Genomic DNA, 20,867 nt, shown 5'->3' on the forward strand with positions numbered 1-20,867 from the left:
CCAGTGGGGTTGGTCTGGGTTGAGTGCCAGTCTCAAGGGCCACCAAGATTGGTTGGCCCCAAGACCCCTTTGTCCCTTGCACCCCTATTTTGATTTGTTGGCAGGCTTTGGGCAGCCCTGATTAGTGGTTCTAAAGGGGTACCCTGTATCTGTTCATTCTTGTTGCTGATTTTTCAGAAAGTTGTTTACTTCCTTGCTAAAGAATTTCCTGCCATTGTTGCCATTTTTAGCCCTCGTCTGAAAAATGCAGTGGCTTTGGAACATCTTCCGGTTTGATTTTCCACTTCTGGATGTCCATCACGGCTTCTTAAATCCACTGACTTTCTCCACTTGTGTGCTGGGTCAGGCCTACTGTGCTGGCACCAGTCTCCATGCAGTTTGCCAGAGTTTATTGCCATGGTCTTGCACTTTGGTGCTTGTCGCTGCTGTCCCTTGAAAGGGTATTGGAACACCAATGCCCTGACTCTCCTCATTGGGCTGTCCTTGGTTGCCCCAACCATTGTCTCCATGCTGGTACCACCTTCTGCTGGGTTGCTGCTGCCTTTGGGCAATCGGTATCCACTTTGCTGGTTTCCCTTGACTGTTGCTGCTGGCTTTAGGGTATCCACCGTGGGAAATCTGTTAGCTCTTCTTTTTGGTTGTTGTTTGCCCAGGGCATTGGTCCCTGAATCCATTTCAATCGCTCCTAGAAAACAGGCCTGTTCTGTCGCGGCCCGGCCTTGCCTTTCGCGCCGCGCCTTCCTGGCGACTTACCTGCAGGTTTCTGTATTGGAAACCACAGGGGCGCCCACAGCGTCTCGCGATGCGGTGACTCCGGAGGAAGGCACAAGTAAAAAAAAGGGAGGACCCACTATCCCATAAGAAGTTTCCCACCACCCGGGGCGAGCAAGGCGAGCAAAGGGGCACCGGTGGGGTAGTCAGTGACTGCTACTGTCAGGAAAATCAGCATGGGTGCCTGGGCAGAAAGAATGGGAAGACATCCAGGGAAGGCACCAGAGAACTTGCTGGCAGACATGTGCCTGAAATGGGAAGACAATTGGTGTGTAATTGCCCATGTCCTGTATGGCACCATCACCCGGTGTCTGTTTCGTCCTCAAAGCTGCTAGCAAATAGCCTGGCTGGGGCAAGTTCAACTTGGGTACTAAGACTCGTGTATATACAAGCTTAATTCAAAAAAACCCATTTGGGTATTTGAATTCTATGTAAGCTGCTGCTTTACCCAGACTAATAATTAGCTCTGCTATCAATTTGAAGATGTAATAATATCTTTGTGCATTGTATATTGAATGAATCAAACACAAATGTAATAGAATTAATCTTGCATTGCAAAAATATACTATTACATGTTATGGCAATGGGTAGAGTATTTACAATTTACATTCAGTCACCTCATGTTCTTTAAATTTACTTGGGTCCCCACTTTAATGTCAGAGAGCACTTAGTATATACCCAGCAATAGTTTAGACACAATTTTTAATTGTCCAACACTTCATATTTTTCATAGATGCTCAGTCCAAAACATTTTCGGTGCATAGTGGACGTTTCGGCAGAATTATAAGATGAAACTTAATAAAAGTTGAGGTTCCTGATGTATAAGGCAAGTAGACCACTGGAAACTGAAGTAACCGAAGAAGACAACCAGACATGCCTGCAGACCATTTGCAACACCAGAGGAACTCCGAAGAGGCTGACTCCTTTCCTTTGGCTGGTGGGACCAACCAGCCCTGAGACGAACTACAATCTAAGCCATCACCCGAGGTGCTTTGGCGTTCCTTTGCTGCAAACCGCAAATACCATGGGACATCCTACTAAAAAGTAGTACATCGTTTTACCAAGGCTGAATTCATCCAAGTCTTTGCTGAGCTCCAAGAGAAACTCCAGAGACCCAATCCAACTCATCCAAGTCCACTGACCAAAATGAAGTCCAGGAATCGAAGATTGACCGGGTGAATTGTGTCCTTTGTTGGTGCTGTGGAAAAGGTGCCAAAACCAGACTGACCAGAGAAGTTTCTGAAATCCGTTCCTCCCTCGAGACTTGCTGAGAGATCCCGTCCATTGTCCTGCCTTTCATCACTAGACTAAGGAATCCAGAGGTCTGGTCCAGCGCTGCCACACCGAGGAGAATCCAGCCATGAACATTACTTCAAAGCAAAAGGTGGAAAAAGGTATTGCTTACCTTAATCTGAAAAGTAGCTCTAGAGCTTTTAAGTGAACATAAACGTGTCCAGGGTACCCCCTCTTACCTTTGACCCAAGCCGCTGCTTCTGTCCCTTTTAACAAGTCCTGTAACGGGTTCTCCACCATTGTTTCTATCTGCATGCATCTTGGAGACTAATGTTAATGTTGGAGGTATTTGTACCGCGCTCCGTCACCAACGGAGTTGGTCCCCGGGTGCTCTGGCGGATCGGCAAACAAAAAGGTGGGATGGGTTAGTAGGGTGAAGAGGGAGTAGGGTAGTGAGAGGGGTGGTGTTCTGTTGGCAGCTTCATCTCTGTATACACCGTGTGCTGAGCTTTTGGTGCCAGTAACAAGTGATGCCGGGCCTCTTGTGCTGTTGGTGCGGCTTATGTGTTGCGGTGTGGTGGAGTACATGCGGCTTGCAGTGCGAGAGGTGGTTTATAAGTGCGTCAAGTATGCACAAGAGTTTCAGCGTATTGGTTAGTGGGCCAAGTTTTGCAGCTAGACCTCACAGTATGGCCGGATGCCTAGATTTCGGGGCTCCTGCCTGGCACGAAAGTAGCCATATAAGAGTAATCTATGGTGGGAGAGGCCTATGCCCAGCGAAGCAATACTGTGTGGTACCATACACTGCCGGATATAAAACACTTGAGCGGTTCAGTACAATCTCAGAACACTGCTAGATCTGGTGGTCCTGCAATTTGGGAGGAAGGGCCGCACCCGACAGATTAATTAAGGTTTTGGCGTTGACTACTACTTGTTGTTTGTAAAGACCTTTCTCCAGCATTGGATCTTTCATGGATTCACATGCTTAGAATATTCCCCGTTGTCAGACTGGGAACCCTCGGTACACTTCTAAAGCCGTTTTCCATAGGAAAAAACTTGGACACTTTTGTGTCCTATCCACGTCGTTTTGGGCTGCTTACGCATGTCCCAATAGGACGTAGCGGTATAAATCCCGCCCCCGCGGCTCCTTTCAGATTTCAACCGTCTTCCAAAGTAGTGGGATCACCTCGCGTCTTCTACTATTTTGACTAGGTTGTTCGTTGTGTTTTTCCTTATGTCTGGAAAAGCTCTTTTCTGCCCGTGCGCTACATGCAGGCTAAAGAAAGTGTATGAGAGGGATGGCCATATGGACTGTATATATTGTCTACACTCTTACCACTCGGCAGACAAGTGCAACATATAAGGGCTTCTCCCAGAAAACTCTTAAAGACCGAAGTTGGTGGCCTGGTTGAACGATGGAGCGGGTGCGTACCCGCCTTCGGAGGTAGGCTCCATGCGCAGCGTGGCCTTGACAACAAAATCCTTGGGGGCCCTGCGCCGTTCAGCATCGTCTGAACACCCGGTGAAAAAACCACGCCCTGCGCAGAAGGGGTCTTCAGAAAGTCATTCCGCAAAGGAAACTTCACTGAAGAAAACATCGTCATCGTCGAAAGAGGAGAGGAAAGAGAAGTCGGGATCCTCCTCAGGTGATCATCGTAGATCATCCTCGAGTCGAGAGTCTGAGAAACACAGGTCAAGTTCAAAAAAGGCGGGAACGCCTCCAGGAGCTGCGCAGATACCACCACCGTCGTCGACGGGAGGACGGTCGTCGACTCCCTCACTACCAATGACGCAGTTGGTTTCATCTGCTGTTATGCCGCAGGTGGCGGCTACGACGGCTGGCCCAAATTTAGCCTCGTCGACGGAGATCCCGCAGGAGGCCTGGCGGATGGAAGTGTACAACCTGGTTTTGCCGGAATCCTTGCTGCAGCAGGAGGCGGCCTTGTCTATATCCTCTGTGGACGAGTGTGAGCGGGTAGCTGGGCCTGCAGAGCTTGGGTTACAAGGGGTTAGCAAGCTGACTCTTTCCAGCGGGACAAATATCCCGGTTACAACCCCGCTACTTAACCCTCAGACTGTTCTATCACTGGAGGTTCTATCCACGTTGCAGACCTTATTAAGGAAATTGGATGAGAAGTTACCTCAAGTGGCAGCTCCGACAATATCGAACGTTGACTAACCCTGTCCTTCCCATCGACCAGCTCCGGCGGTGTCGACGGCAATACCAGCCCGTGAGGGCCTCCCATGTGCACGCCCGATGGAAGGAGAGCTGCTGGACTCAGAACCAGACAGAAGGTCCATATCAGATATTTAGTTATCCCCCTCTAGGGATCCAACCTGGGAGTCGGAGGCAGAGTTTGAAGCCCCAAAGAGCCCAGCTCAACCGTCGCCCCGGACGAAATTGGATATTTCCATGCCATGATGAGCAAGGCTTGTACCGAATTCGGATTGGCCCAAGAGGAGGAGAAAAAAAGTCTGTTTTCTGTTCAACCATATGGGGAAGAGAAGGAGGTCAGTGTTCTCAGTACCCATCCTGGATCATGTGTGGCAGGAGGGTTTACAGACGATGCTTCATCCCTTCTCGGATCCCGCAATAAAAGGTATGCTGGAGAAGAAATTTAAGGCTCCAGAATCCACTCCCAAATGTTTGTCCTCCCAACCAACCCCAGAGTCGGTGGGGTCAGCGGCTGCGGCGAGAAAAGCATGTTCCCAGTCCAAATGCACAACTCCCCCGGAGAACGAGGCCAGGAGACCAGATGCCTTTGGCAAGAAGGTGTTGTCGGTGGGTGCAACAACGGTAAAGGCGGCCAACTCTCTGGCTATAATGGCCAGGTATGATAGAGAGATGTGGCTCCGGTTGGCACCCATACTAGAACATCTCCCAGGAAGGTGGCAATGTTACTCGTCCGAGAGGGGGAAGAGGCCTCAAATCATTCTGTAAATATCGCTGTGGACCTCGCAGAATCGGGATTTAAGCAAGTCAACAACGGGGTGGTTCTACGGAGACAGGCGTGGCTTAAATGCACCAACCTTAGACCCGAGGTGCAATACAAGGTGCTGGATATTCCCTTTGAGGGAGACCTTCTGTTTGGCGAAAAGGTGGACGAGGCCTTAAAGGGCATGAAGGAGGACTCTGACACGGTGCGTTCTTTGGGTGCCCTCCAGAGTGGAAGGAATTTTTGTTCTTTTCACCCCTTTTAGAGGAGCATCAGGGAACTCCCGATTCTCAAAATCAAGGGACCGGGCTTTCAATAGGCCGGCATACTCCCCGCAGGGCTACAGGTGGGCTTCTCAGACCGCGAAAAGACGCCGAGACTACCAGGCCTCCAGGAAGAGGACGGGCTACTCGTCGAAAGATAAGCGGGCCAAAGACCAGCAATGACGGGCGTCAGAACGTCCTGGGAGGCAAGGTATTGCATTTTGTCGACGAATGAGAACAAATAACCAAGGACCAGTGGGTGTTGGACACTGTAAGGTTCGGGCTTTCCCTGCAATTCAAAAGCAACCCTCCGCATGTTCCACCAGCGTTTTCGGCTCAACCCCACCTGAGCGTGTTGAAACAGGAGGTTGTGCTTATGCTACAAAAAGGGGCTATAGAGGGGTCGCAGAGGGGTCGAGGTGTTTATTCCCGATACTTCGTAGTGAAAAAGCCCAACGGAAATGGTGTTCCATTCTCGACCTTCGCGACCTCAACAAAACGTTGAAAAGCCTAAAATTCAAGATGCTCACACTTCAGGAAGTGATCCGATCTGTTCAAGAAGGGGACTTTCTGGCGTTGCTGGACCTTCAAGACGCGTACTTCCACCTTTTGGACTAAAATCCTCCCTCAGGACGTTCACGAAATGTTTAGCTCCAGTTACAGCATGGTTGAGAAAGCAAGGCCATCACGTGTACCCGTATCTCGACGACTGGTTGGTGAGGGGATCCTCCCCTATGGCAACTCAAGCAAGTTTACAGGCCACCATGCAACTTTTACGACGGCTGGGATTTGCAGTAAACTTCGAGAAGTCCTTGTTGACTCCGTCGAGAAGCTTGGTGTTCTTGGGTGCGCAGTGCGAAACCCAGTCAGGGTTGGTAAGACCATCCGTCGACAGAATCCACAGAATCAATCAGCTAGCAAGTCAGTGGAGGATCAATACCAAAGTATTGGTGAGGAGATGTATGTCGATAGTGGGCGCTATGGCATCGTGCATCCCTTTGGTGAACTGCCGCCTTTTCATGAGGCCAATTCAAGAGTTCCTGGTGGACCGATGGACCCAGACCCAAGGACCCTGGACGGACAAACTGATCGTCGACGACGAGCTCCTATGAGCTCTTCGATGGTGGCAGGGCTTTCAGAACCTATCCAGGGGGGTACCCTGCAAGAACCGGAATTCTGCATTACCATAGTGACGGACGCATCGCTGACGGGTTGGGGAGCACATATGGGCACACTCCAAATGCAAGGTCGGTGGTCACCGAGGGAATCGCTCCTGCATACCAACATACTGGAGTTCAGGGCAATGCGCTGGGCCCTGAAAGCCTTTCTACCGCACATAAAGGGCTCGGTAGAGAGAATATTGACAGACAACACGACAATGTTTTACTTGAGAAAGCAGGGAGGCACTCGGTCCAGAACCCTGTCCACCGAGGCTCAGAAAGTAGGGCAATGGGCTCTGAAGCACGATATAACCATCGTAGCTCACAATCTCCCTGGAGTAAGGAACGAGCAAGCGGATTCCCTCAGCAGGGAAATGGACCAAATACACGAATGGGAGCTAGACAGTCTTCAGTTGTCGAAGATCTTCAAGAAGTGGGGGCAGCCTCCTCTGGATCTCTTTGCAACAAGGGAGAACAAAAAGTGCGAACTGTACGCCAGCAGGTGGCCACAGATGGGCTCGCTGGGGGAAGCGTTCTCCTTCCCATGGACGGACAAGTTTCTGTACGCCTTTTCCCCCGTTTCCTCTAATATGGAGGACCCTGCAATGGATTCGCAGATACAGGTGTCGAGTGATCCTAGTGGCTCCGTATTGGCTGAGACAAGCGTAGTTCTCCGACCTGCTACAACTGTCAATAGCGCAGCTGATAACATTTCGGAAAGTCCCGAACCTCCTGTCCCGGGACAGTGTGGCACCACGACCCGGACAGTCTCATCCTCACAGCTTGGCTCCTGACTTCTCGGAGTTGGGTACCCTCAGTATTTTGTCGGATTGCCGGAGAATCCTGCAGGCCGCATGGGCTCCTTCCACGAACACTTTGTATGCATGCAAGTAGTGGAGATTCTGTGTGTGGTGTCAAAGTCAGCCGGGATTGCAGCCCCTGAATATAACTCAGGAACAGCTTCTACCATATTTGCTGCATTTGGCGAAGAGCGGGTTATCCTTTTCGTCGATAAAGGTACACCTAGCAGCCATTTCAAGATTCACGCAGAGAAGGCAGTAGTCTCCCTTGTTTAGTGATAGGCTGATAAAGCACTTCATGAAGGGTTTATTCCGTACATTTCCACCGATTAAACGCTTTCCACCAACATGGAGTCTTAACTTGGTGTTGGCGGGGCTAATGAAAGCTCCCTTTGAACTGATGGCTTCCTCGTCTATGAAGTTCTTATCGTGGAAGTTGGCTTTTCTAATAGCTATCACGTCAGCTCGACGGCTCTCTGAGATACAAGCATTGGTCATAGATCTGCCGTACTTGAGGTTCTTTAAGGACAAAGTAGTGCTGGCGACTAATCCTCATTTTATTCCAAAAGTTCATACTGTTTATCATAAACATTCATCAATTGTTCTACCTACCTTTTTCACGACTCCTTAATCGGCTGCGGAAAAGGCCCTCCATACTTTGGACGTGAAGAGAGCTCTAAAATGTTACCTTCAACGGACTGAGCAAGTCTGGACTACGCAGCAACTGTTTGTGGCTTATGGTCCATCGACGAGAGGAAAGGCAATCTCAAAACAAGGACTAGCTCGATGGGTCTCGTCGACGATTGGTTTTTGGCACTCCAAGGCGGGAAAACCGTTAGACGGACGTCTGAGAGCTCATTTCACGAGATCAACTTCATCTTCGGCGGCGCTGTGGGCAGGGATTCCGCTGATGGACATTTGCCAAGCGGCGTCCTGGTCTATGCCACACACATTTACCCGCCATTCTTGCCTCGAACGGGCACATGCGGATGATGTGCAGATGGGAAGAGCAGTCTTGCGCCATCTGTTTCAGTGAGCCCTGTTCAGGGTGGGGGGGGGGGTGTTTGTGTGTGTGTGTGTGTGTGTGTGTGTGTGTGTGTGTGTTTTTCTGATGTTTGTTAATCTGCTTAGAATCACATGCTGTGCATAGTCTAGTCCGACATCCAGTGGTCACTGCGGAGTATTTTGTTTTTCGTAGTCGAAAAGGGGACGTCAACAAGGCGTGTCTGTAACACTCTCCCTATAGTGATGTGCGTTGTACCCACAATCCCTCACGCGTCAAGGTCCCTCAGATTGTTTTTTTCCGCCCAGTTATTGGTCGCCTCTATGCGGAGCTCCTCGAGACACATTGCGAAATCATTTCTTCGCCCCTTGGTTGTTTATTATTATTATCTAACACATAGATCCCTCCCTCGACGAAGCTGCAAGCTGTTTCTCCCCAGAGCAAGATCTTTGACGGAAGGACGAGCGGAGGAGATCCTTCGGCGTCGCCGAACACGTGGCCTGGCCTCGCCGGCCTTACACAGTAGGGAGAGTGGGGTTGTGTGATCTTTTCTTTTCGCTCCGAGAATGCCTTTCTCTTTCCCCTCCCTCTCTTTCGAGGTCGTAATCACACTTCTTGCCCTCAGCTATGGAGAGGACGCCCTTTAGGTTTTGCCCACTTTGCAAAGGCAAATATACCTGGAAGGACAAGCACAAACGGTGCAACCGTTGCTTGCCCCTCGATCACAAGGAGGACGCCTGTGCGACCTGTAAGTTACTTAAGCCCAAAATGATAAAGGACCGCAGGGTCAAAAGGTGGGCGGCCTACGCCATGTCTAGGTCAGATTCCTCGCCCGCTGCCGCCGAATGTGACGAGGACCGTGATTACACGGCCTCCGTAACGGAGGTTGTAGACCTCTCGAGGGAGCGTTCTCGCTCCTCTTCGTCCGTCCCCGGCCCCGACAAGCCCGGCTCACGCCCAGCTTATGGGGATGAACAACCCGGCGACAAGGACGCACACAAGAAATCTCATAAACACATACCCCACGAAACGCATTTGTTGAAGACGAAGGCAGCCATAGCGCCAACAGAGGCGCCGGGTCTTCCGCCGACCGTAAGGGTCGCCAGCCCTCCCCGCCACCGCTCCCGCGACAGGCGACCGGGCACTCTGGAAATAAGGGCGCTAACCCCAAACCGTCAGGCGGCGACGCGCCTCGTAAGAGTGCGCACGTTGCCAGTAAAGACTCGACGGTACCTAGCGCGGCGGCGAGCGATCCCTCGGCAGACAGAATGATCGCCGAAAGCCTCGCGCATATATCTTCTAAGGACGGCCAGAGACGGACGACAAGTGACACGCCGAAAACCACGCACAAGGCCAAAGAAACGCCGAAGGCGCCGGAAAGTAGGCTGGGACAGCTCCCACCGTCGACGGAAAGACCTAGCCTGCCAGAACACTTCTCAGAAGGCGAAGGCACCTTATCTTCGACGCTATGGGACAGAGCTAAACGAATACAAGGAGAAGAAACTCCTTTTTTACTCCCAGACCGCCCTGGCCTACCTCAGTGGACCTTGGAGAAGTTCCAGTCCTGTATGGACAAGCTAGACAGATACATGGCCATTCCAGAAAATAGGGCACCAACAGGAGGGAGAAGGCTTCCATGAGGACACTAACATAAGTGAGGAAGGGTACGAAGAAGACCCAGTTGAGGGTGACCCAAATCCCTGGCAGTCACCATCAGGGTCTACAGAGCCAGACATTATAGACATCCGGTCTCCTCAGACCACACCAGTTAGGAACCCTTCGCCTGTTGACGATCAGCCCACTTTTAACGCGCTGCTGAGGAAGGCAGCAGCACATTTTGAGGTTGAACCTGGAGAGGTCCCCCCAGACACTGACTTCGTGGAAAGGATTATCAAAGAAAACCCCCCCCCACCAGCCAAACAATCCCAATACTCGCCTCTGTTAAGAGACGAATCAACCCTTCACTGGCCACCCCTGCACTAGTAAGAGGGGTTAACCCAAGAATCGAAAAATTGTTCTCACCCTCTCAATCAGACCCACTATATATTAAGGGTCACTCAATCCCGGACTCCTTAGTGGTGACTAACACTAGGAAAAGGGCTGGGGTTCCACTGTCTACCAGCGAGGCACCCCCGGATAAAGAGGGGAAAAAGCTTTATGCCCTAGCCAAAAGAATTACCACCACGGCAGCGTTCTCAACTAGAATTGCCAATAATAACACATTGCTGGCAAGCTACGCTGATGCGCAATGGGGAAAGCTTAAGCAGGACATCGAGGAAGTCCCTGAACCCCTAAAAACTAGATTGCTGGCTACAGTTAATGAAGGGTCTATGGTCAACCAATGCATCGTTAAGAATACCCTCGATGCAGCGGAAACAGCTGGCCGCTCTTTGGTACAGGGAATTCTGCTGAAGCGCCACGTCTGGCTTCGCAATTCCGGGTTTAAGGCGGAAACGCAAGCGGCGCTCATTAACAAGCCTATTGAAGAGTCTAACCTCTTTGGAAAGGCAGTGGACGACGCACTGGAAAATGCAAAAAAAGAATTTTATACCATAAAGACCTTGGACCAAATCTCGAAGCCCCCTAACAGGCGGGGATTTGGCAACAAGCATTCTTTTCGTGGCCAACGCCAGCAACAGAATCAACAACTTCAATATTCTGCCAACAACTACCAAAGTAATAGTGGCCAGTACAATCAGAGATTCAACGCCGTGGCTCCACCCCTAGAGGTTCCCAAGCCACCAACAACACCAAGTGACGTGAAGATTCGGGTCTCCTCCCATGCATCGCCGGTCGCGGGCCAGTTAACATCCTTTCTTCCACCATGGGAGGGAATAACATCAGACCGCTGGGTACTATCCACCGTAGCCCGCGGCTACTGTATAGAGTTCAACAGTTCCCCAACATACAGACCCCCGAGGGGATGACGCATGACACCAGAACACCTCGCCATCCTTCTCCAAGAAGTGGACCAGCTACTGGAAAAAGGAGCTATAGAGGTCGTGCCTCTATCTCAGGTAACGGAAGGTATTTATTCAGTGTACTTCCTTGTACCCAAAAAGGATCTAACCATGCGCCCTGTATTAGATCTGCGCCCAGCGAACAAGTTTGTCAAACCCCAAAAGTTTCGTATGGTGACCTTACAGGAAGTGATCCCACTGCTATCACAGGGAGATTACATGACAACACTGGACATGAAAGATGCATACTTTCATGTTTTAATGTTGCCAGCGCACAGAAAATACCTCAGGTTCATGATAGAGGGCAAACACTACCAGTTCAGAGTGCTACCCTTCGGCATAGCATCTGCACCAAGGGTATTCACGTAAGTACTGGCAGTGGCAGCGGCCCACCTGCACAGGTTATCCATCCCATTATACCCTTACCTCGACGACTGGCGCATAACAGGGGATTCTTACGAGACATGCTTCTCAAACACCCAAAAGACTGTAGACCTTCTGTTCCAACTGGGCTTCTCCATCAACGAGAAGAAGTCCAGCTTAGACCCCAGCCAAGTCAAACAATTCCTAGGGGCTCTAATTCGAACAAAGGACAGCCTCGTCTTCCCCTCCAACGAGAGGGTCCAAAACATGCTGTTTCAGATCCCCCAATATGTGGCAGGTCGGGAGGTGACGGTGCGCAAAGCGATGCGCTTGCTAGGAATGATGGCGTCATGTTTTTATTTGGTACCTCACACGCGCCTGCGCATGCGCCCAATGCAAGAGTGGCTCAACAGCCAGTGGTGTCAGGCCAGCGGACAATGGGACGATCTAGTGGTGGTCTCGCAGGCCTTGGTTCTCTCGCTACGGTGGTGGACAAAGGAAAACCTGGTAAGAGGGAAACCCCTTTGCCACACCCGCAGTGGAAGCCACTCTAACCACAGACGCATCCCTCACAGGATGGCGGGCTCACCTATCCCATCAGACTGCTCATGGAGTGTGGACTCTGAGCGTAGCATCCAAGCACATAAACCTACTGGAGCTACTGCCCGTGTTCAAGGCACTAAAAGCCTTCCAGGAACACCTACAAGGGAAGACAGTGATGGTCCTTACGGACAGCACCACAGCCATGTACTACCTCAAGCAAGGGGGCACCCACTCTCCAGGACTGTCCAAGCTGGCCCAGAATATCTGGAAGTGGGCTCTCAAACACATATTCCTACTGTCGCAACATGTACCAGGGGAACTTCCCTCTGCCCTCAGAGTACGAATGGCAGTTGCACAAAGACATTGTCCTCGACGTCTTCACACAATGGGGATTCCCAGAAATAGACCTGTTCGCAACTCTGGAGAACTCACAATGCCAGGATTACGCCTCCAGGTACCCCCAGAACCAATCCAAGGGGAACGGTCTATCGATTCCATGGTCAGGAAAATTTGCTTACGCCTTTCCCCCCGACTCCCCTTCTCAACAAGATTGTGCACAAGATGCACCAGGAACAAGTTACCATGATACTAGTGGCCCCTATGTGGGCCCGGCAGCCATGGTTCGCTCACTTGATGGAGATGTCTCTATCTCCCCCAGTGAAACTTCCCTGCCCGCACAACATGCTGTCACAGGACAAGGGCAGGACACTGCATCCATGCCCTCCAGACCATGAACTTAGCAGCCTGGCTCCTGAGATCATAGAATTTGGACACTTACAACTCCCGCAGAGATGCATGGAAATCCTCAGGGAGGTTAGGAAGCCTAACACTCGTCACTGTTGTTCTAGCAAATGGAAGCGATTTGTCATCTGGTGTAGAGGAAGAAGCATCGACCCAGTTGACTGGTCCCCCACGCACATTGTCCTATACCTGACCCATTTACTGGACTCCGGTCTAGTGTTCAATTCCATTAAAGTCCACCTAGCGGCACTTTCTGCATACACCACTTCCCAGCTTAAAGTGTCGTGGTGGAAAGTCCCAGTTATCAAAGCCTTCATGGAGGGAGTAAAGAGAATACACCCGCCGATAGCAAACCCAGCTCCCGGCTGGGACCTGAATGTGGTACTTACCAGACTCATGGGCTCACCCTTTGAACCCATGCACAAAGCAACTCTTAAAGACCTCACACTTAAGACCGCTTTCCTAATAGCTATCACCTCCATTAGGAGAGTAAGTGAACTACAGGCTCTTTCTGTTTTAGACCCCTTTGTAGCAGTTCACAAAGATAAAGTGGTTCTACGCACGCACCCAAGGTTTTCACCGAAATTCATCTCAAAATTCCATGTAAACCAGTCCCTAGAACTACCAACGTTCTTTCAAAACCCTTCCAATTCGTTAGAAAAAAAGTCTGCATACACTTGATGTGCGCAGAGCTGTCATGTTCTACATGGAAAGAACCAGACCACTGAGAAAGACTAATTAGTTCTTTGTCTCGGTGGCAGCAGGAAGAGAAGGAGATGCAGTTTCAAAATCCACTATATCTAGATGGATTGCTCAATGCATCACTCTGTTTCTCTCTTGCTAAGCGAGAACTACCCTTCAAGCCAAGAGCACATTCTACTCGAGGCACTGGGGCATCCATAGCATTCATTGCAAATGTTCCCCTTGCTGTCTAGATGCACACTCTAGATCTGACTCCCAGGTGGGACAGGCAGTATTAAGACATCTTTTCTCTACTCTTCCTTCTCATAACCCACCGCCAACTTGGGTACTGCTCGCTAGTCTATGCACAGCATGTGATTCTAAGCAGATTAACAAACATTAGAAGACAATGCATTACTACCCGTAAAAGCATTTCTGATGGTTGTATCTGCTTAGATTCACATGCGCCCACCCTTCCTCCCCGCTCGGATGGAAGGAACATAGACACCTTTCTACATCTCTCTCTCTTTTCTGTACTCGCTCATGTATAGAAGGCTCCCTCAGGGCAGAAAAAATACAGAGGGACCTCGACGAGTGAGGGATTGTGGGTACAACGCACGTCACTATAGGGATAGTGTTACAGACACGCCTTGTCGACGTCCCCTTTTTCGACTACGAAAAACAAAATGCAATACTCCGCAGTGACCACTGGATGTCGGACTATGCACAGCATGTGAATCTAAGCAGATACAACCATCAGAAATGCTTTTACGGTGAGTAATGCATTGTCATATCTAAATGCATATGGTAGTTGCTATAAAAAGTATGATAATGTTGGATTGCATTCACACCGCCATATCAGAGTTACTGCTGTACAATCTATTCTAAGCATGTGAATCCATGAAAAATCCAATGCTGGAGAAGGGAATAGTTTCTTACCTGTAACTCCATTTCTCCAGCATTGGTGTCTTTCATGGATTCACATGCGCCCGCCGGCCTCCCCTGAATTCAATGTACATGTTTGTATTCCCCCCATGCTACTTTGTAGGGGTTAAAATCTGAAGGGAGCCGTGGGGGCGGGGCATTTATACCGCTATGTCCTATTGGGGCATGCCTAAGCAGCCCAAAACGGTGTGCATAGGACACAAGTGTCGCAGTTTTTTCCTATGGAAAACAGATTTATAAGTGTACCTAGGGTTCCCAGTCTGACGACGGGGAATATTCTAAGCATGTGAATCCATGGAAGATTCCAATGCTGGAGAAATGGAGTTACAGGTAAGAAACTATTCCCATATGTGGATTAGTATTCTGATGAACTATGTATAGTGGGACTAGAGAGTATGTTCTTTCCTTGGATCTGGGTCGGGTTGTGGTGTCGTCTTTCCCTATTATCTGAGTGAATTTGTCTTTTTTGGCGTTTCTCGTATGGTGCAGGGGATGCTAAGGGTGAGTCGTCAGTGCTTCCTTTTTGGTCTGTCTATATATTCAGATTTTAGTGTCCACCTCTTATGGTTATCTCTCATTTTCTCTTATGTAATGTTGTGGGGTGCGTTCCTTGGGTCCTGTTAGTTGTTGATTGTTTGGTGGGGACCGGGGACGGTATCATCATTATATGTTGTTGTTTTAGCGGTGTGGTCATTCTTGTGGGTGGTCTTCTAGTTGCACAGTGAAGAGCCAGGATTTGAGCAGTTTCCTGAATACTAGGTGCTTTCTTGTGTTCCGTATATTGTTTGGTAGGTCATTCCAAGTTTTTGGTACCTGGTGAGAGAAAGCGGATCCTCCAAGTTTTCTTCTCCTTTTAGGGTTTTGGTTCTAGGTGCATGTCATGGCTTAATTTGAGTGTTCTTGTCGGTTGGTGTAGGAATAGTTTATCTCTCAGGATTTCTGTGCCTTGGTTGTGTATTGCTCTGTGCGTGATGCACATTGCTTTGAATTTTATTCGTGGTTTTATTGGTAGCCAGTGTAGTATTTTATGTGCGGCCGTGATGTGTTCTCTTCGTGGTAGTTTGAGAAGGAATCTTTTTGCTGCATTTTGTATACATTGTAGTTTTTTTAGGAGTCGTTCAGGCATACCCAAGTATAGGCTGTTGGCATAATCTACTCTGGACATGACCAGGGCGATGATGGTAAGTGTTTTGTTGGTGAATGACAGGAATGGTAGGATTCTTTTTGCTGTTCGCAGGAGAAAGACGCATTTCTTGAGTAGAGCATTTTCTTGTGACTCTAGAGTGAGATTGTTGTCCATCAGGACTAGAGGCTAGAAAATATCTACAGGTGTTTTCATTGTTCTGCTGGAAGACCTCTCCGAATTGCCTTTTTAGCTACGGCTGCGTTTTGTGCTTTAAAAGCCTTGCTGTGGGAAGAAAGAGCCTCTATGACCTTAAAGTAACAGTGTGCTAAAAAAAAGTGTATTAAAAGATCGGCAATAATCATAAACCTATATTAAACACCTTTTTAAAGAAAGTTCCTATGTAAACTTTTGAGCGAATGAGGCTCAAAGTGTTAACATTGGTGCATACATTTTGTGATTTCAGCCTCCACTGTTCATGTGAAATTTTTCTCTGGCGGCACTAATCAAGCGGCAAAAGCACCCTACTGGGAGCTTTTGCTTACTCCAGCCAGAGCAGAGCTGAACATGGAGAGGAGGCTGCCTTCACTTTCATTTTACGTTTTCGGTGCTCCCCAAGCTCAGGGAAGCACAGAAAACGTAAAATGAAAGGCAGAGCAATTATGAATACTTCGCCGGCTGCCGGCAGAGTTTTTATATTGCTGCCACTTTGATTTCAAGTTTCCCGTGCGTGAAACTAGAAGTCACTGCAATTATGAAAACTCTGCCGGATGCCGGCAAAGTATTCATAATTGCCTGGACTTGCCTACAAACAAAGGTGCAGCAATTATAAGTACAACAACGTTGTATTTATGATTGCTGTGGTTAGAAAACCTCATAAATACTACGTCGTATTTATGATTTTGGTGGCTTCAGCTTTGAGTCTCCTGGGCTCCCCTGGCCCGGGGGAGGCCAGGAGACTCAAAGCTGAAGTGGCCGCAGTCATAAATACAATGCGGTTGTATTTATAATTGCCATGGTTTTTATTTTTAAATTTCCTGGGCTCCTCTGGCCCGGGGGAGCCCATGAAACTTAGAAAGAAAACCACTGCAATCATAAATAAAACCCGGTTGTATTTATAATTGCAGTGATTTGGTAAGAAGAAAACAAAAATGAGCACTTACTCGCATGCAGCGTTCATGCCTGCATTCTCTGTTCTCCGGCAATAATGAAGCAAAAGCCACATGCTGGTAGCTTTTGCTTATTACAGCTGGCTGGCTTTTGCTTCATTAGTGCCACAGGGGTCAGAGCTAAACAGAAGCACAGGAGGCTCACCCATTTCACAAAATGGATGCCTCCTAGTGCTTGCAATGTTTGTGTTTGAGCCTCAATTTCCTCAAAATCTTACTTAGGAACTATGTATTTTTTAGCCAATAAAATGACAGTGAACTATCCCATTAAGCCCTGCTAGTGTTAAACTAACCAACTGTTTTACTTCCTTAAAGGCATTATCTTATGTGGTTTTGCTAACTAAAAACAATTACCATATTATTTTGTGTGTGCGTTAAATACCGATAATATCGTAGAAAGGTCATTAGTGTCAAACTGTAACAATTGTAACTTCGAGCAACTACAAACTAAGCAGTGGCCTTTTAAAAGTATTCTAAAGTGTTCTGGTTTCATGTGCTAAGTATTTAAAAGTAATTTTGTGTATGTATAATCTATATTTTTTTTACTATACATGTATGTGTGTTTCATTGAATTGCATTACAAACTAGGTTCAGTGTACTTCAGCTCCCATCTTCCTCTAATGATAAAGTCGGGCTGCTTTGCTTCTGTACCAAGGTTCCATGAGTAGTACGGACTGATATGAAGAGTTGGGATCTAAAACCATTGGGATAGTTTTATAACGTCTCAACTGACAGTGGACTTTAGGAAAACTCCCTTAACACAGACGAGGGAGGCAGGTTGAAGAAAGGACCCACTAACGTGTCCGTGCGTGCTGCGGAAGTGCTGGACTGCCTGTTTGGCTGAGAGCAGAGCGCTGACGTACATGATTTATATTCCACCTTGCACGGAGTGTTGTGGTATGGTGGCTCCTATAGAGGGTGTGCACCAATATTCTGCGACGTATTTGTTCTAGTTTCAAACTGTCAGCACTTGTCTCGTCTGTGCGGCAGGCTGGGTCATATGAAGGGAGTGAATTTTGTAACTTCATTGTGAGTTCCTTAAACGTGCAGGCGATCTATTTATTTTAATTTGTGTAGGCAGTTTAGCAATGTCTGAAATGTAGAGATTAACTATTAGCGCTGCACAGATTTTCAGGCTTAAGGAATGCATGGTGTATGTTGATGAACAGTGTCACTTTTTGTCACTTCTGATTTAAGCAAATTGAAGTATTTTAGCAATTTAACTTGTGTGTACAGATTTTCAGGGGTAAGTTGCGCACAAGCAGCAAGGACTTTCAGGATTTATTTTGAGCCGCATGGACTTTTAGTATTGTCATGTTGGTTTGAAAGCACAATACTGTAGTTTAGAGTGATATGGATTGTGCTGTGGATATTCAGCACTTCCGTTGTTACTTGAGAAGTGGTGAAACTTCTGGCGTGTAATGTGGGTGGGACCTCCTCCCACATTGCAGTCACAATTGGTATGTGATGTGGGTTCACATCACAGGATTGTGTGTGAATGTCCAGTGGTAAAAGGCTGGCTTACTAGGTAGAAATGTCTGTGTGAGGTTTGGTGTTAATGGATGGAGGCATACCAGACATAGCATTGATCTATCTTGGAAAAATGTCCAGTGGTAAAAGGGCTGTCAGCCTTGTTGGTTGGAGAGAGGTTGAAGGTGCCGATGGGGCGTGTTGGTTTGCTGTGTAGACACGTTTAACTGATTGGATTTTAGTGAGTAGGTTTTGCCCGGTTTTAAGAATCTGGAATTTTAAGAAACATACAGCATTGTCGAATGTTCTATTCAAAGTGTTTGCTGTTCTGCACCTCAATTTTGTGAATGTGTTCTTTGTCCATCTGTTGCCTCTGGTATTTATTGCTGTGGAGTGTGGTTTATGGAATATGACATTGAAGTGCCCAGTTAGTTTGGTCAACTCACTGGGGTGCGGTAGTAGCATTGTTGTGTTCTGGGGGGCAGGCACTCAAGTGGGTAATCAGTGTTCACTGGTTGTAACACGCGGGTATTGTTGTGGTGTGGGGGGGGTCTACTGCCAGTTCAATTACCCTTGGTTGGACAACTGCAGTCCAGACTTGCCGTGTCTCGTTTTTCATAAGAAGGAAGTTGTTAGGACCGTGTGTCCCTGTCTGTTAGGGTATGTCCTTCCTGTTGTCGATCTCCCTGCATGCCTGACTGAATGAGGTCATCTGTAGAATGCTAGGTGAGTGCTGGAAAGTTGTGGGATGATTGAGTGTTCTGTGTGTTCCACTTGAGGCAGTTGGAAGAATTTAGCCTGTATGGTGGGAAACCAGTGGGCTCCCCGATCTTTGTTATATCTCCTAATGAATTAATGTACCTGATATCTGAACCTGTGAGGCAACTGAATAAAAAAGCTTGATGAACTTACCTGCTGTCTCTAGAGTGATTTACCTTCTCATAACGGGGCCATTCATATATCTTTCTAATATTAACTTTGTAGGTTTTGGGATGTGTATAAAAGAATGAAGGACCTACTTGAGGGACATTTAAAGCATTCTGGATGATCTACAATGGACAAAGTTAGTTTGCAGCTTGCAGAACAATTAAATTTGCTGTACGCTATGTACTAGCTCCTGTTCCGCAAAGGTAGCTCCTGCCTAACTGGTAATGACCAGGAGCTGCTTTTTGCTCCTGGTCAACAAATCCAGATTTTGATCCATTGAGTGGGTTGGGTCTTCAGGACAATGTACTGTTTCTGTTCAGGCACTAGTGATTATTAACTGTTAGTTTCTGGATCCTTTTCATCCCTCACCTATTGTCACTGTATACTGTGCCGCTCTTTAAATGAAGGCACATTCAAGTATGAGTGAGGCATGTCTTAATTGACATTACGGTTTTTAGTTTTGACTTTTGGCACCACATATAAACCCAAATGATTGCATTGTATAGCTGAATGATGGATTGGATGTGGGGGGGGGCACATATTGTTTATTTGGCTGCCCTCAGGCATGGTAGTCCCTCTGGCCGTTCCAACCCACTTCTCAAACACATCTGCCTGGGATCACTTTGAGGAAATGTTATCTAGCAGTAATATCAAACTTTGTGATGCAAGTGCCTGCCAGTCTTTTTCAAAGCACTCTTCTGAGAGTTCATAGTTTGATTGAAGCTACAACTGTGTTGCTGGTTTAAGTGTGCCTTGAGCTGCTTGATTTCTAACCAGTGTGCATATCCTTGCACTGAAGTCCTGTTTAAAACGAAGGATTTGCAAAGCCAATCGTTTTTGCCTTTTGTATAGGTATTAAATAGGCAATTGCCAGGCACGGCTATCCTAGGCAAATGCCTACATAAAAGCCAAAATGGTTGCCTTGGCCACAGCTTGGTATAATGTATGGTGCATTTTTTTTATAGTAAATGTTACTTGCTGAAGTACTTATTTGACCTGATGGGTGTGTATGCGCAATGAAAAACTCTAACAAAGCTATGATGGGTTTACCGGTTTCACCCTTATTGGGGATCATGGGTGCATTAGTCTGACAGCCTTGTAGTTGGAGCCTTAGAACATTGGGCTATGTGTAGGAAATACCAGCAGAGTTACAGTGGGTGTACAAAGGCTTGGGGGTCGTGGGGGGAAACAATTCCAACTGAAATGAATAAGCTAGATTTCAGATGCAATGTTTTGTTTTCAAGCCTTTTAATTCCACCATACCTTTGCTGGTGTTTGCCCTGATGCTCCAACTGGAAAGACTATTCTGCATCGATATGCCAAATAAGGGTGATATCTAAATGCAGTTGTCTGCAGTCTTGAGATTAAGTCTCACCAGAGAAAAGTAGTTTGGCATGCATGGACAAAGAAAATGACCAGGGACCCTCTCTTAGGTTGAGATGTAAGGTTGTTGCCATGTTTCTTAAATTCATGTCTAGAATTCTCTTGCTAAAAAGTTGAAAGACCTACTTTTAATGTATTCTTGATATGCCTACACATATAGTGGATACTAGTGCTTGCATTTAATTTACATATGTTTTTTCTTTTCTTCCTAGCTCTGTCCTGATGACAACCAAGGAAGTTATGAGAGGCAATGGTAATTTTGTTTCTGTGGCTGCAATATTCTCAGTGTAACAGTGTTTTAATAGAACTAGCAAGGATCCAACTTGGACTGTCAACAAGGAAGTTGGTCCTTCTTTTTGATTAAATGTGGCCGGCATATGTTTAGAAGGGGGTGGA

At 47.8% G+C, this 20,867-nt stretch overlaps 1 protein-coding gene across 1 annotated transcript in view; it reads left to right on the forward strand.

The window, feature by feature from the left end:
- The window catches only part of ATP6AP1 (ATPase H+ transporting accessory protein 1), a 386,669-nt gene that overhangs the window by 158,203 nt on the left and 207,599 nt on the right, over positions 1-20,867 (forward strand). The window contains exon 5 of the mRNA XM_069645470.1: positions 20,684-20,724. Within this exon, the coding sequence (XP_069501571.1) occupies positions 20,684-20,724 (41 nt within the window). The remainder of the gene's footprint in view (positions 1-20,683; positions 20,725-20,867) is intronic.

The sequence above is a fragment of the Ambystoma mexicanum genome, chromosome 2p, assembly GCF_040938575.1.
Source record: "Ambystoma mexicanum isolate Mex_15411 chromosome 2p, UKY_AmexF1_1, whole genome shotgun sequence".
NCBI lineage: Eukaryota > Metazoa > Chordata > Amphibia > Caudata > Ambystomatidae > Ambystoma > Ambystoma mexicanum.